At 34.9% G+C, this 14,275-nt stretch overlaps 1 protein-coding gene across 2 annotated transcripts in view; it reads right to left on the bottom strand.

Moving 5' to 3' along the window:
* The window catches only part of UNC5C (unc-5 netrin receptor C), a 326,765-nt gene that overhangs the window by 54,185 nt on the left and 258,305 nt on the right, over positions 1-14,275 (bottom strand). For both annotated transcript variants that reach the window (XM_016144337.2, XM_016144338.2), the window contains exons 5-7: positions 10,456-10,636; positions 6,884-7,051; positions 4,165-4,329 (exon numbers count right to left, since the gene is read on the bottom strand). In XM_016144337.2, coding sequence (XP_015999823.2) covers positions 4,165-4,329; positions 6,884-7,051; positions 10,456-10,636 — 514 coding nt within the window. The remainder of the gene's footprint in view (positions 1-4,164; positions 4,330-6,883; positions 7,052-10,455; positions 10,637-14,275) is intronic.

Below are 14,275 nucleotides of genomic sequence, written 5' to 3'. Positions count from 1 at the left end.
AAAACTTATGATTAAAAATCCAATGGAAAATTAAACATTCTAAAAACTATAGAGTCTAAGAAAAACAAAAAGCTAAAAACTATGAGCAAACACAATCTCTAATACGTGTTACTTAGGCATAATGGGAAATAGAATTGAATTAAGAATGTCCTACTCTGATAGTCAAAACCATTAATTGGATATTTTAAAATAAAAATTGAACTGTATTGTAAGTTCCATTTCTTAACTTTCGATCTTTATAATTATGACTTAAGTAGGTCTCTCATAAACAGTATAAAACAGGATTTTCCCCCCACAATTTTGATTTCCTTTAATAGGTAATTTATTTACATTATTATTCCTGGTATACGATGATCTCTGTTGTATAAGTCTTATTTATTGTTTTCATTTACCACATATTTTCTTCTTTCTGTTTTGTTCCTGTTCTGTCCTTAGAAATCTTATTTTGAATTTATACATTCACATTTTATGTGTGTAGCCAGTATTAACATTTTAACTAAAACACTTGAATCAGTAAGGTCTAATGCAAATAGCATTACTGTTCTTTTCCTAAACAATATATGGAAATTAGAAAATTTTAATTTTGATCACATCTTCCCATATTGTTACTACTATCTATAATTTAATTTTGTCTTATTTTCGACTGCCTCTTAATTGGTTTCTTTTTTAAAAGAATCAATTTTTATAGTTTTAGTAGTTTACAGTGAGAGTTTATGAGTAGTAAGCCTTCTCTTTCTTGACTGTCTGAAAATATTTTTAATTTTGCTCTCTTGAGTAATAAATTTTGGATTTTCTCATTTTATCCTTCATGTGTTTTAACATCCCTTTTATGCAATCACTCACTTTATCTTTTTTCTCTGTATTCTTAGAAGTTTCATGAGCTCTATATTCTATTTTACTAAATTTCTCTTTAACTTTATCTAAAGTTCTCTCTGATCTGATTTTTGTCTTTTTTATTTTTATTATATAGTCTCATTCAGAATTCTCAGTGAGACTGTTATGATAGTGATAACTCATTTATTATGTTGCTGACTCTCCCTATAGCAGACTGTTCCCTTGGGTGATATGAAACTTTATATTATAAGCTCATTTTCAGGAGTGGGCTATTTTTATCATAGACGAATGCACTTGGATTGTGGAAAAAAAACTCTAGAAAATAGCTTGCTGTCTGCTTCTGATGGTATACCAGAAGTTTTACTAATTATGTAAATTATACATCTTCTGCTTTTTGCTCCCCATATTATATATTAGAATCCATACCAGAGCTGGGTGTAGGACTATGGTTTTATTTAAGTGAAGATTTCATTCTCCTTTACTCTACCATGAATTTCCCTTCCCTAGGATGGTGGGTAAAATATTTCTAGTTGTTCATGGTGGACATTTTTGAGACCCAGCTTTACTCAGGGTTCTTGCTTTCACCTCTCAGTCTCAGGCTTTTGCAAATCCAGGGCTTTTGCCTCTGTGCCAAAACTGAAACCCTAACTTCCAATCCCTACATACATGTCCAAGGAGGATTTATATTATATCCTATATTCACAGTGCCTTGCTTGGTTTTTCTGGTATCCATTCAGTTACCTCTCTAGATTTTAGTTCCTGCTTCATTTCTGGCACTTGAGGATTTCCCTATCTTTTTCTTGAACTTGATTCATTCCCTGTCCCTCTCTCAAACACATTCCATATATGTGTGTATGTCTCTTAAGTTTTAATGTTTTGTCTAATATTTCTACATATCTTTAGTCAAAGATGTTTGTAATTTTGTAATGCAGGAGGTATTTAAGGAAGTAATGTGCCTGAATATGGTTGTTTTCAACAAGTCTGAATAAGCATTGATAGTAATATTTTTACATTGTATTGCTTTTAAGTACCAATTTGACTTTTAAATACACTATGCTAATTATCTAGGTAACTGAATTCTGCTGACATTCATTATGAACTCTGAATTCTCCTACCTAGCAGCATATCTACATTTATATCAGAATCATTTGTAGATAATTTCAAGTAGATGCAGTGGTGGTATTGCATACCTGGTGCAATGGTAAGTAAGCAAGCTTTATTTTGCAATAATATTGATGAAGAATTATTCATGCATCGAAGACACTAATTTTATTAAAGTAAATAAACTTTAAGTGATAATTTCTAACCATCAATTGCAATTTTCTGGCTGCCTTTTTCACTCCCATTCTTTTTCTAATACCAACTCATTCCTCTTGCAAGCATGGTACTTTCACTACTAGAAAGCCTCTGTTTTCCAAAATAAAGGTCAAGAGTAATATCATTTCTTTGCAAGACTTTGGCAACAATAGTATGCCAGAAATGTCCAGCTTACTGGTAAACAGAAACTATGGTTGACACCGTAAAATACTATAATTACACAGCACAGCAATATCTCTGTGGTTTTTATCACGGAGGAAATCAATAGTACGAACTACAATTACTGTTGTACTAGAGTAGATATAGGAGGGCAGATGGGAGAGTTTATTGACTTACTAGAGGTCATTACTATAGCAAATCAAAATTGTAAAATAAAATAGTTTTTTAACTGACTGATTTTAATCCAAACATTTGTGTTTCATCTTGCTGCATTGTATTCTTTGTTAAATAGGTTACTTTGGGAATTTTTAAATATATACAATAGAAGCAGTAGGCACTAAATCACCCAGAGTTGAAATATAATATTGAGAGAGGAAGAGAGAGGGGAAAAAGGGAGTGAAGGAGTAAGGGGGGTTGGCAGGGAGAGAGGGAGGGAGAAAGGGAGAGAGAGGAAGAGAGAGAAATTTCAAATATTGTTACTTTTCAATCACAGGAATCAATTTGTCAAACACTAAAAGGAAGAACACTAAATTATAAAAATGTTAAAAGTATAACTTCCATGTATTTTTATTTTAATTCTCACTCAAACTCATGCCTAGAAAAAACCCTGTATCTCTGGATATATGGTTAGTAAAACAGCTGTAATCTTTTCATTCTTGCATTTTAGGTACAAACAGTGAGATGCACAGCAGCAATCCTCAAATCACAACCAGAAGCTGAGCTTTTTACACTCAGCAGCAGCCAATTCTCGAAAGATGCAGCCTATCATAGACAGAAAAATGAAAGGCTTTTGGATTTTTATTCTGTATCAGCAACATAATTACTTATTTGTATTTTAAATAAGATTTATTTTTAAAGGTCCCTGTGTGCAAAACTCCGAAAAGTAAATAGAATTTCACAAATGGTGAAAATAAAATATTTTATTCTTAAATGCCAAAAACAAATGCTTCTACACAAATAAATTTAGTATCTTGTATTGTGCAAGCAATGGTGATATGTTATTAGAAATGTCAACATTGGGCCACCATTAGTTAAGATCAAAGACAGTATGTTGTTTGATCCATTCATCTGTATAGATGTCATTTCAAAACAACTCCTAGTAACTTAATTCATGGTTATGAAGGAGATGGTAGGTTTTGTACATCTAAGGGCTCCTCAATAAATGGGCAAGAGTTCACAGGTATGAAAACCAAACAACCATTTTGTTAAGAAAACCAAAGGAATAAAATATGAAAAATGGGGAATATTTAGCTTAAGGCACTCATGATATTCCTGAGTCAATCTTCTACACCCATTTTTAAAACCAATGCTTTTTTAAAAACATTATTTTTTAAATAAACATTATAATTTCTAACAAAATCCAGCATTTTCAAGTTGCGAAGATGATCTCACTAAACATTTGTTGTAAATTGGTAAATCTATCTGCAGAAATGTTTTCTGTCCTTATATATATTATACACTCCTATAAACCCCATGGATGTTAGCTTGTTAACAGCACTTTGAAAGTCATGTGACCCTATGAGATGTTTAGGACGTCCTCTTGTGCACTCTAATAAAATCGGGTAGTAGCTCCCTGATCTGGAAAGAATGACAGCACCTCTAGAAATGACTAAACCACTCTTTACTCATTGGAAAGTAATACTTTGCATGCCATTTGTTATATGGACATAGTTATTATTCCTTCCGGTTCCTGAGATTTTAGCTTTTTCAATTTGGAGAAAAAAACAAAGATATTGGTATATCGTATTTTTTTGTTGTTGTTCAAATGATTTTTAATTTCTAATATTTCCTTAAAAGAAATCCAAATGGTTAAATTTCAGACCTCGCCAGTGTCTGTTCTTTGCTAAGACTTACTCTGCATGCAAAGCCCATCAGTGCAGTTCTTGGATTGTAAGACGAGACCGTCGCAGTCCTTGCCTCCATTCTTGGGGGCTGGCGCAGTGCACTCCCTCCTGCGCCAGTGTGTGCACTCGGTCCCACAAGTAGACCACTTGCTCCAGGAAGTCCACCTGCCATCCACTGCCACAGAAAAAAACCCAGCATCAGGTCAAAGGGAGAAGGAGCTTCTTTAGGGCATAAGAGCCCAGGTATAAAAACAAAACAAAACAAAACAAAACAAAACAAAACAAAACACAACTGAAGAAAATTCCCCACTAAGGAGGACTACATTCATTTCAACTATTGGAAGTAGAGCATGCTCCGCACATGGCTGGGCTCTGTGAACTCTCCTTCTGAGCTGTGTGACTTTTCCTCACTGATAAAGCAAAGGAAGCTTCTTAGGACACACAGAAACCAAAGCTATCACTAGAAGCTACATAAGAATAAATCGTGGTGGTGCCGCTAAAGGGAAAAATTCGGGGAATTCTTTTTAGATCTAATATTCCTTCATGCACAGTATCATGTGGGCAACTCAAGTAAATCTATGTGGAAATAATAAGAGTTTAGTAGAGTAGGGAAGAAATCTACCTCTCTGCCCACACATTCATCTATCTATCTATTATCTATCTATCTATCTATCTATCTATCTATCTATCTATCCATCCATCTATCTATCTATCATCATCTGTCTATTGTCATCTATCATCTATCTATCATCTATCCATCCATCCGTCTGTCTATTTATCTATCTTCATTTATTGTCATCTATCATCTATCTATCATCTATCCATCCATTCATCCATCTGTCCATCGTCTGTCCATCCATCCATCCATCCATCCATCCATCTATCTATCTAACATCTACTTATCTGTCTTATATACTCTTTTTTATTTTTTCATCCAGGCTGCTTGATTCTACTGAGATCTTCAACGCCTTCTTGAAAAGACTATATATCATTTTCCAGTTATTATTTGATGATTCCGTTCCATTATTTTATGGCATATACATTTCTATTTTTATTTTTAAAATATTTTTAGTGACATTACTATTTTTTGTTTTTGTTGTGATTCCATCATTTAGATTTGATTCACTTTCTTCCTAATTTTTGTGGCTGGCTTGTCAGTAGTGTTAACAATAATGAACGAGCTGATATATGTTTATTTTAAAAGGACACAACTCGATCCCAATTTGGAAAAATATATATATAATAAATTTCATTAAGGTCATATTTTAAAGTGTATTCTTTAAAGGTTCTTATATGAATAGAATAGAAATATTGATGAGTTAATTTTTAAAAAATTTTCCCTGAAATACATAAACAATTATGATTTTGTAGAATTCAGTGTAAAACAATATATCATTTATTGAACATCTAATATACATAGCATTTTATACCTGCACATTTATAGAAATTATATTAATTTTAATAGTCTACTATGTGATTTGATATTCAAATTATTGTGTAAATATATTATGTACAGAGATATAAACATGCCCACACAAAAAATGATAAAATTATTAATACTTGAATCATATAGCATTTAAAGCTGGCTCTACAAGTAGCCCCTAGCTATCTGGAGAAAAGGCTTTTGCTTTGACCTAGACCATCCCAAAGTGTGTGCGCGCACGTGCACACACACACACACACATACACACACACACTTTTATTTCAACTTGAAATGCTAAGTGCATTTTTAATAGTGGAAGTCAACATCAAGAGAAAATATAACAGAATACAAGATAAAATACTGAAATTCTAAGCCTAGCTAAGAATCAAAATTTGTTCCATAAACAAAAGTTCTCAAAGGGTTCGGTGTAGGATACTGTTTTGATATTTGCGAATCAACAAAGGAATAGAAAACATATGTTATATTTTTTCTTTAGTTCATTTCTTCAACCCTAAAGAATAAACCAGACAAAAATTAGGCAAAATAGAAGAAATTAAGAAGAGTGTGTATCTAAATAATAAAATTGGCAATTTAACAACTACCTCAATAAAGTGCACAAAATTTATGGATTATTTCAAAATAATTTTAGCTTAACTTTTCAATTTATTTTACAATTTGATTTTGGTAGATATTACCTTCAGTTTACCTAGGGATAAGAGCTGGCAACAATATGGAATAACACAGAAAGATGCTCAGAGGCAGAGGAATGCAATTTTGGTATAGGTACTACTGCAAAAATAACACCAAATAGGTGACAACATGTACAGATAGTAAAGAGCTGACTGCATTGTATTGTCAAAATCCATTAGCTTATGTGTCACAAAGCTTACACTTCCTTTTAATTCATTCCAAATGTTTTATTTGCCCTTGCCCATAAACTGACACCAAATATCAAATATTTCAGTCTACAACATTTTCTAAATTTCAGCTCCAATTAATTTCTATGGCTCTCTGAAGATTAAGGGTTGTTATTCCTAAAATGTGTGACTTTCAATGCTGCTCAAATCCCTTGAATTACAGAATTTGAAATCTTGGATCCACCATAAGTGTTCAATCTCTTGTTTTATACTATTTTGCATGTTTAGGAGAAAATACTTGATTTCCAAGCAATATAAGCATTGAATGGTATGATGAATTTAAATAATGTTTATCACAATTCAAATCAAAAATAAGACTTTGTGTATATCTCTTAAAACATTTCTAGAATGGTAGGAGACATTTGGAATGAAAGCACTGGATTGTTTACCTGGACATAATGTGGTACAGGCTATTTTCTGCACACTCTGCCCTTCACAGAAGGCACCTCCATTAAGTGGTGCTGGGTTGGTGCAGGTCCTCGTGCGTTTCTGATACCCTCGTCCACAGCGGCTGTTACACACAGACCACTCTGTCCAGGTGGACCAGCCACCATTTACTGAAAGGAGGTAAATAATGAAATGTGGATTAAATGTATGAGCATGCACACACAGACAGACACACAAACCATACACAACACATAAAAAGTTATCTCCCAAGTGATCATAAAAAAATCTAAAATTTCAAAACTAAAAGAGACATTGAACATTATTTCATTCATAGTTTTATTGCAGAGCTGAAGAATCTAAGCAATGAGATAAATAAAATGAATTACCAACATTTAGTAACCTACTCAGAAAAGAAAATAGGACTGTGCTCTCTCTTTTCCTTGGCCAGTGTTCTTTAAAAAAAAAAAAAAAAATACATCCCCTTACCTAGTCAAGCTCCAAAAATTACTTTTGACAGCTTATCTCAAATAATAAATGTTTATATCCTTATGCCAAGGCTGTAAGTGGATCTGAAACATGAGAACTGAATAAACTCATTTACCTCTTTTTTTAACAGATGATTGATTTTTTTTTTTTTTAGCATATAGAAACTTTATAACCTTTTAAGGATTTGTAGTTAGTTTTATTAACTAACCATTGAATCTGGTTAAAAAATAAAGTCTTATATTGCTGGATTTTAACTAATTGAGTAGCTATTTGATTGATTTTGCAATTAGTTGATGTCATTGAAACTGACACCTATTTTGTGTATAAAGGCTAATTAACGATGTTTGATGGTGATGTTAGTATTGTGTTCATTATTTACTCATGGAGATTTCACTCTAGAAAATACTCTGATACATTTTAATACTCCAGAAATGGGAGTGTATGAAACTATTGTAATTAAGCAATTTCTAACAAAATTTGATAGTAGTTAAGATTTGATGCAACTAGTATACGCGTACGCCTCCTGATAGTAAAAAGTGGTAACCATTCAAGTAACACAAACTTTTTATGTGGACATCATATGCCCACATCCCCTTTTCTAGAAATCTGTGCAAAATAGAATAATCATGAATGTGTTATATATAGAGACTAAGATGGGTATTTCCACAGCAGCTATTTTTTATATAGAAATAATTGAAAATAACTATAATGTTCAGCAATAGGAAAAGGGTAAAGTGAACCATGTATTTCATGTGATTGACTTCTAAGCAGCCATTAAAAATGATGCTGAAGAAGTATATTTAATAATAGGTGAATATTCTAACATTATGTTTTAAGTAAAAAAAATGGATTTATATTCTTTCTTTTAAAATCCTATCTATGCATAGAAAATAGTATATATATGTGTGTGTGTGTATATATATATATCACTCTTTTTAAAACTATCTCTGACAAATTGGCAAGGTTATTTTCTTTTTTCACCATTTCTGTGCTTCCCAAATTTTCTGTATTAGATCTATATTTGCAATCTAAAAACAACAATAACAAAAATGAATATATATAACTGACTTAAAAATGAAATACTGGTTAGATGTACATGTTTTTCTGTGGACTAGATGCATATGTTTTTCTAGTGAGCCCAATCTGTGAACCTTGGACAACTTATTTTATGAGGCCATGAAAAGAACAAGCAGACAGACGGCTGCTAGGTAGAGTCTCAGTCTTCCAAAAAGCAACTTAATCCGTCCTATCTGACAAAACTCCGAATACTGTGAAATTGTCGATATAAATTACTTACTAGAATATCGGCAAGCCAATATTTGGAGTTATAGTATACATGTATTGCTCTACTAGGATTTTAATGGGAAATGAATAATTATAAACTTTTAGAGAAAAAAAGTTTTTGAAGATTCTGGGCTTATTTTCTCCTTTTATGAAGAAGGTGGCAAGGGCCCTGAGCATCCTGATTCAATGACCAATTGAAAGTCAGTTACTGGTAGAACTAGTCCTGGAACATAAGACTCCTGACCCCTTGTCCGATGTTGTTTTTTGAAATTAAAATGCTTGCTACTTATGTTTGATCCTTCCTGAAGACAATGTTTGGCTTGTAATTATTGATTTTTTGTGTGTGTGATTTTTTATTGTAATTATCGGATATGGAAAGTTTGCTATACATAAGAAAGGAGATTTGCCTGTGTATTAAACATCTACATAACACATCTATACAGAGTCTGCCTTCATTAGTTATTTATAATTGATAATGAGCCGTAATGCACCCTATTTCTCTTTTGTATTTTCAATGTTGTTAAGTCATCAGTTCAAAAAAAGACAAAAAGTAGGAAACATTTCATTGTGACCTAAGAAAGGCAATTGCTTATGATTCAATATAACCAGTATCTGACTAGGAAATTACACCTCAGAGTATTCAGAGGACTAAAAATATATAGTATGCATCTCTCCTGCGATGAAAATGACAGTTTTAAAGTATCACTACATTCAGCCTTTGGAACTGCACAGTGGTTTCTGTTCTCATAACTCCTACCACATGAGGACACATATATCCGAATAGTGTTACCTGCTGTAAGTCAGTACCATGAGCCAGATACTTGCTAGTGATTATCACTCCTTCAGTCATCCAGACACTAAGGCCCTTGAAATATATTTAACACTGAAAGAGCCATTAAAATTTTCTTTGCATTCTAAATAAAAGCCATATCATTCTGTAGGTGGTATAACCTCAAAATCCTTCCCAGGGTTGCTCAGTTTCCTCTGAGACAAAAACTCATCAAGGATATGTGTCTAAACTGTGAGAAATACATAAATGTACAGAGCTGTCTCTTAATCCGTAAAGGAATTTAAAAATTAGCTGGAGAAATGGAACCACTCATGAAATGACTGAAAATTCACTGAGTTCTAAACCATACTGGGGCATAAAACATTATATGCCACAGCAAAATTAAGTGGGAAATTGTTTACTAGTTCTGAAGAGATCATAGACTTGGAGATGAGATAGATTAGAAAGGGCCAGAGAGTTGGAGGGCAGATTCCTAAAGAAGTCGTTATGTTGAACCTTGCCACATGGTTAGGATTAGGGCCACTTGGGGATGGCAGTGCTTGTCTTCACTCTGAATGCCCCTGATGGAGTGTGTAAAGCAAGGTCTAGGAAGTTGAAGTTGATCTGACGTGTTTGGGGAACATGTCAGCTCCAGTTTACCTGAGGGTTTGCAATCACTGGACTGAACCAAGGCCCACAGAAGTAGTAGCCGGCTGCTTTAAGCATCTTCATCTCCAAACTCCCTTTAGATCTCAGTGCTCCAGGATATGGAGAGGGGAGGACTTAGGGAAGCAGGACCATCTACTGACACTTAAGTAGATTCCTTTCACTTCCCTATGAACTGACTGACAAAGGGCTAGGAATTTCCAAGTCTAGTCTTTATATGAGTAATAGGGAAGCATCCATCACCAGTGAGAAGCTAGAAGAGAGAAGCAATGGGGATTTAAGGGGGACCTCTTGTTTGGCATTTTAAAATTAAAAAGAGAAGCTGTAGTTTGACATGAACTAAACTAAGACCCCCAAAAGCTCACTCACCATAGACGATGACAGTTGCTGTTGTACTTTTCCTCTTGGCAACAATGTTTTTGGCGACACAAGTATAGTTTGCAGTATCTGAGAGGCGGGCCTGCTTGATGATGAGGTTGTGATCAATAGTAATATAAAAATTCCGATCTTCAACAGGATCAATTATGTCTTCATTTTTCAACCATTCCACCTAAAGATGCACAAGAGAAATAGATATTCCTCAGTATGGATCTCTTAATGGCTGGTTATCTAACTTGGGTTTTGCAATATGCATAACATTGCTCCATGCTATGAACTTCTGCAAACTGGGAGGAAGTAACTTTCTGAGGTCATGTGAAGTATCACTTACCTGCCAAACATGCTGATTCTATCTGTACTATGCTATTCTCAAATGTCAATGAACCCATTGGGAAATATAGTGTTCAAATTGTTTTCACTTTGCCCTGTAGGCAGGAACAGGGAATGTGCACTGCCAAGTTCAGAACCCAACCAGAAATAATAGGCTACACATTTCAAATGGAACTCAAACCTTTTGTTATTTGATTTGTTTACTCTTCATAATGTACCTGCTGCTTTTCAGTAAAGAGTATAAGAACTATTTAAAAGGCTCAAAAGGCATCTCGCACATCATGTAGCTCTAATAAAACAACATTTAAATGATTTACATGTAGACTTGCTGAAACATATGGATTAAATTTCCCTGAAAATGCACTTACTATAAAATGTAGTAAACACATATTTGGAGATGCAACTAAGCTAAAACACTTGGCAGAGAAAAGGTTTTCTACCAACTCTCCATATAACCCAAATAGCATGTAAGTCATACTCAAATCTCTCCTTTTGTATATCACTAGCATTAAATCTTTAGCTAGTAGTTTTCTTCTGGGGAAACTGACCTTAAACTTCTTTTTTTTCTATGTAAATAATATCAATTTAGAAATAGCAATGTGATCCCTACAGATGAAAGAAAGGAAGATATAGCCGTATAAGCTGTCTTTATGAGGAAGGATGAACTATTTCTTGTCCTGTATCTCTTCTTATTTTTAATTTTGCACATTTTGTTTTTCCATAAAGCAAAACAACATTGATATTTACCACACTTAAACTTTTCTTTTGCATTAGTGTGGATGTGGATACAGGTAACCTTTAGTAGTAGGGAGTCAATAGTGTTGCCATTTTCAAAATCTTAAGGAGCTTCTCTGGCACCACGAGAGGTCTGGAAATTAATCTCTAAATCTGTCAGTGGGCTTGACTTTGCACAGCTCTAAATTAAATCTAATGCAGGGACTCTAAAATAATGCTTCTCTAATCTATACGAGAGGCCACAATTTAAAGAGAAAAACAGAAACCAATGACAATCCTGAAATCAATGTATGAGGAAGTGGATAAGAGCAACTATTTGTAATAATGCAAATTTTGAAATAGGTTACCATTCTTGGTATTTACACTAATGGAAGTAAGAAAGAGAATGGAATCCATCTAAAACAGTGGCATTTTAAAGCAAGCATTATGTTTTTAAATACAGACAACACATTCATTCAGAGCCATGCTTGGTATATTTGATCAGATACACATACCCACTTGACCCCGATTTTCTCGAAACAGGGCCCTATGTGTGTGGTAATATGATCCTGCAAGACGTGCACGAGGGAAGGTTGGAAAACTCAGACTGCTGGAAATTTGCTTGATAGTAATGGAAAGCTGATACTAATATATATATTTCTTAATCTAATCTGTACCTAGGTTATCTATGCCATTCTAAAGAAAGATTTCTCTTTATAGAAGGCAGTTGGGTTCCTCTGAGCTGGTCTTGGTCTCTTCCAATTGTACGTGTGTGCACGTGCATGTGTGTGTGTGTGTGTGTGTGTGTGTGTGTGTGTGTGTGTGTGTCTGTTTTCTCTGTGTGCTTTTCTTTCCAGGACTCATACCTGCTACTTTTCTTTGAAAGGTGGCCCTCAGGCTCCTGGACTCTTTTCCTGGTGGTGCCTAGGGGTTCATAGCCTTCCCTACAGCTTCTCCCTTTGCATCTTTGCATTGGCTCACAGGGTGTGTCAGAATCTGAGCTGTTACTGTCCAGAGTTCCCTGCAAGGATTAGGCTGAAGCTGCCTCTTTGAGATTTAGCCTGAATTCACACTCTTTCCAGGCTTCTATTTTTCTCTCCTGCTTGCTCCACCCACCTTTGAGTCTCTCCACTTGGATTCAAACCTTGTCCTTATGATTTACTTCTGGAGAGTCTGCCCTAACTCATGACTGCTCAAAACCAAGATTTCTTCTATGTATATAATATCTGTTAACAACAGTATGGTTAGCCTGGTCATAAATGACATAAAGAGATCACAAAGGATATTGCAAATGACTTGTTTATGTGAAGAGTACATTACATGGAAGAAAGAGAGCAATAGGAAAAGTTGACAAAATATTTAAAAAGACTTACACGATTACTGGGTATGTGGTCTCCACTTTCTTATACATGACTTAGCATGTCCTTGGGTGTCTGTCACCAACCTTGGAGCTTCAAGGACCCCTGAGGAGCCCCAGTGTTGGGGAGGCCCATGGGCTCTGCCGAGTGGGGGTACACTAATCTCTACCCCGGACTTTAGCTTTATCCAGAGAAACTCCTATCGATCTGTTTTCCACACTGAGCTCAATTTTTGCCTTTGTTTGAAGGAACCAAGGGTTCTACCAGATGTAGAAATGAAGAGAGAAGCCAAGGACTTCTCTGACTTCTAGCAGGCCCCTGCCCCCCAGTTCCCTACTCCCAGCCATGCCACAACGCCCTGCTTTGAGACCATCATCTCCACCAGAAGCTCAGGTCCAGACCGCAGGTCATTGTTCCCTCCTGTACCAAAAAGAATCCTCATCCTGCTCTTTGTATCTCCGTCACCCACCCTCCAAAAGTCTCAAAACCTTTCCACACAGCAGCAAAATCCTCTAAAATTTCTATTTCTTTTTAGATCGTTTTCTCCACTTTTCTCTCACTAAAACCCAGCTCTTCGTGATGCTACTGTTTCTTCTGGAATCTCCTCAAATGGGGAATATTCGACTTCCAAAATCCAACATACCACTCGGCCTGGGGGTCCAGTAAGTGTTCTCCTTGTTTTGTTTTGCATTGTCTGTTCCAGACCATTTTATCCAAAGAAATTTCCTTTAAATCTCTTGTCATCATATTTTGTCACCCAATTCTTATATTTTTTGTAGTTATCTACAGACCTCTGGGCTCACAGTCATTTTATCCACCACATAATTTCTGATGATTTTATAATCAAAAGATGACACTCAACATCTTGGCTCCTCAGATCCATAACCTTCCTTCATGCAATGATCTTGGCCTCTAATTATGCAAAGGCCAGAAAACCTCTGGCCTCATTCACACTTATAGTTCTAGGCCAGAGGCTACACTGCAGAATAACTTGGAGAACATTTATAATATATCGATTCTAAATCCAACCCAGAGAAACTCTGATTCACTGGTCCAGACTGGTCTAACATCAATATTTTCTACAGTCATCAAGGGGCTGTGGTTTACTGCTAGGATCAAGAAATACCAATCCAGACCATTGTTTTTTAAATGAGATCTTTGAACCAAGAACATCTACATCACCTGGAAACACCATAGACAGGTAGAATCTCACGCTCTGCCACCTAGATTTACTGAATCAAAGTGTGTGTCATAATGTGCACATTAAAGTTTTTAGCAGCACTGGCCTACCTCTTGTCTTTACCATTAATTGTATCCTCTCCATAAACTCAGTTTCTATTATCCCATCTTTTACCATTTTCTTTTCTCCTCATCCTTTCTAAGGCCCATATTTCAACAAATGTGCAACA

Source organism: Rousettus aegyptiacus, unplaced genomic scaffold (genome assembly GCF_014176215.1).
Source record: "Rousettus aegyptiacus isolate mRouAeg1 unplaced genomic scaffold, mRouAeg1.p scaffold_m13_p_10, whole genome shotgun sequence".
Classification (NCBI taxonomy): domain Eukaryota; kingdom Metazoa; phylum Chordata; class Mammalia; order Chiroptera; family Pteropodidae; genus Rousettus; species Rousettus aegyptiacus.
This window is presented reverse-complemented; position numbering and strand designations above follow the sequence as displayed.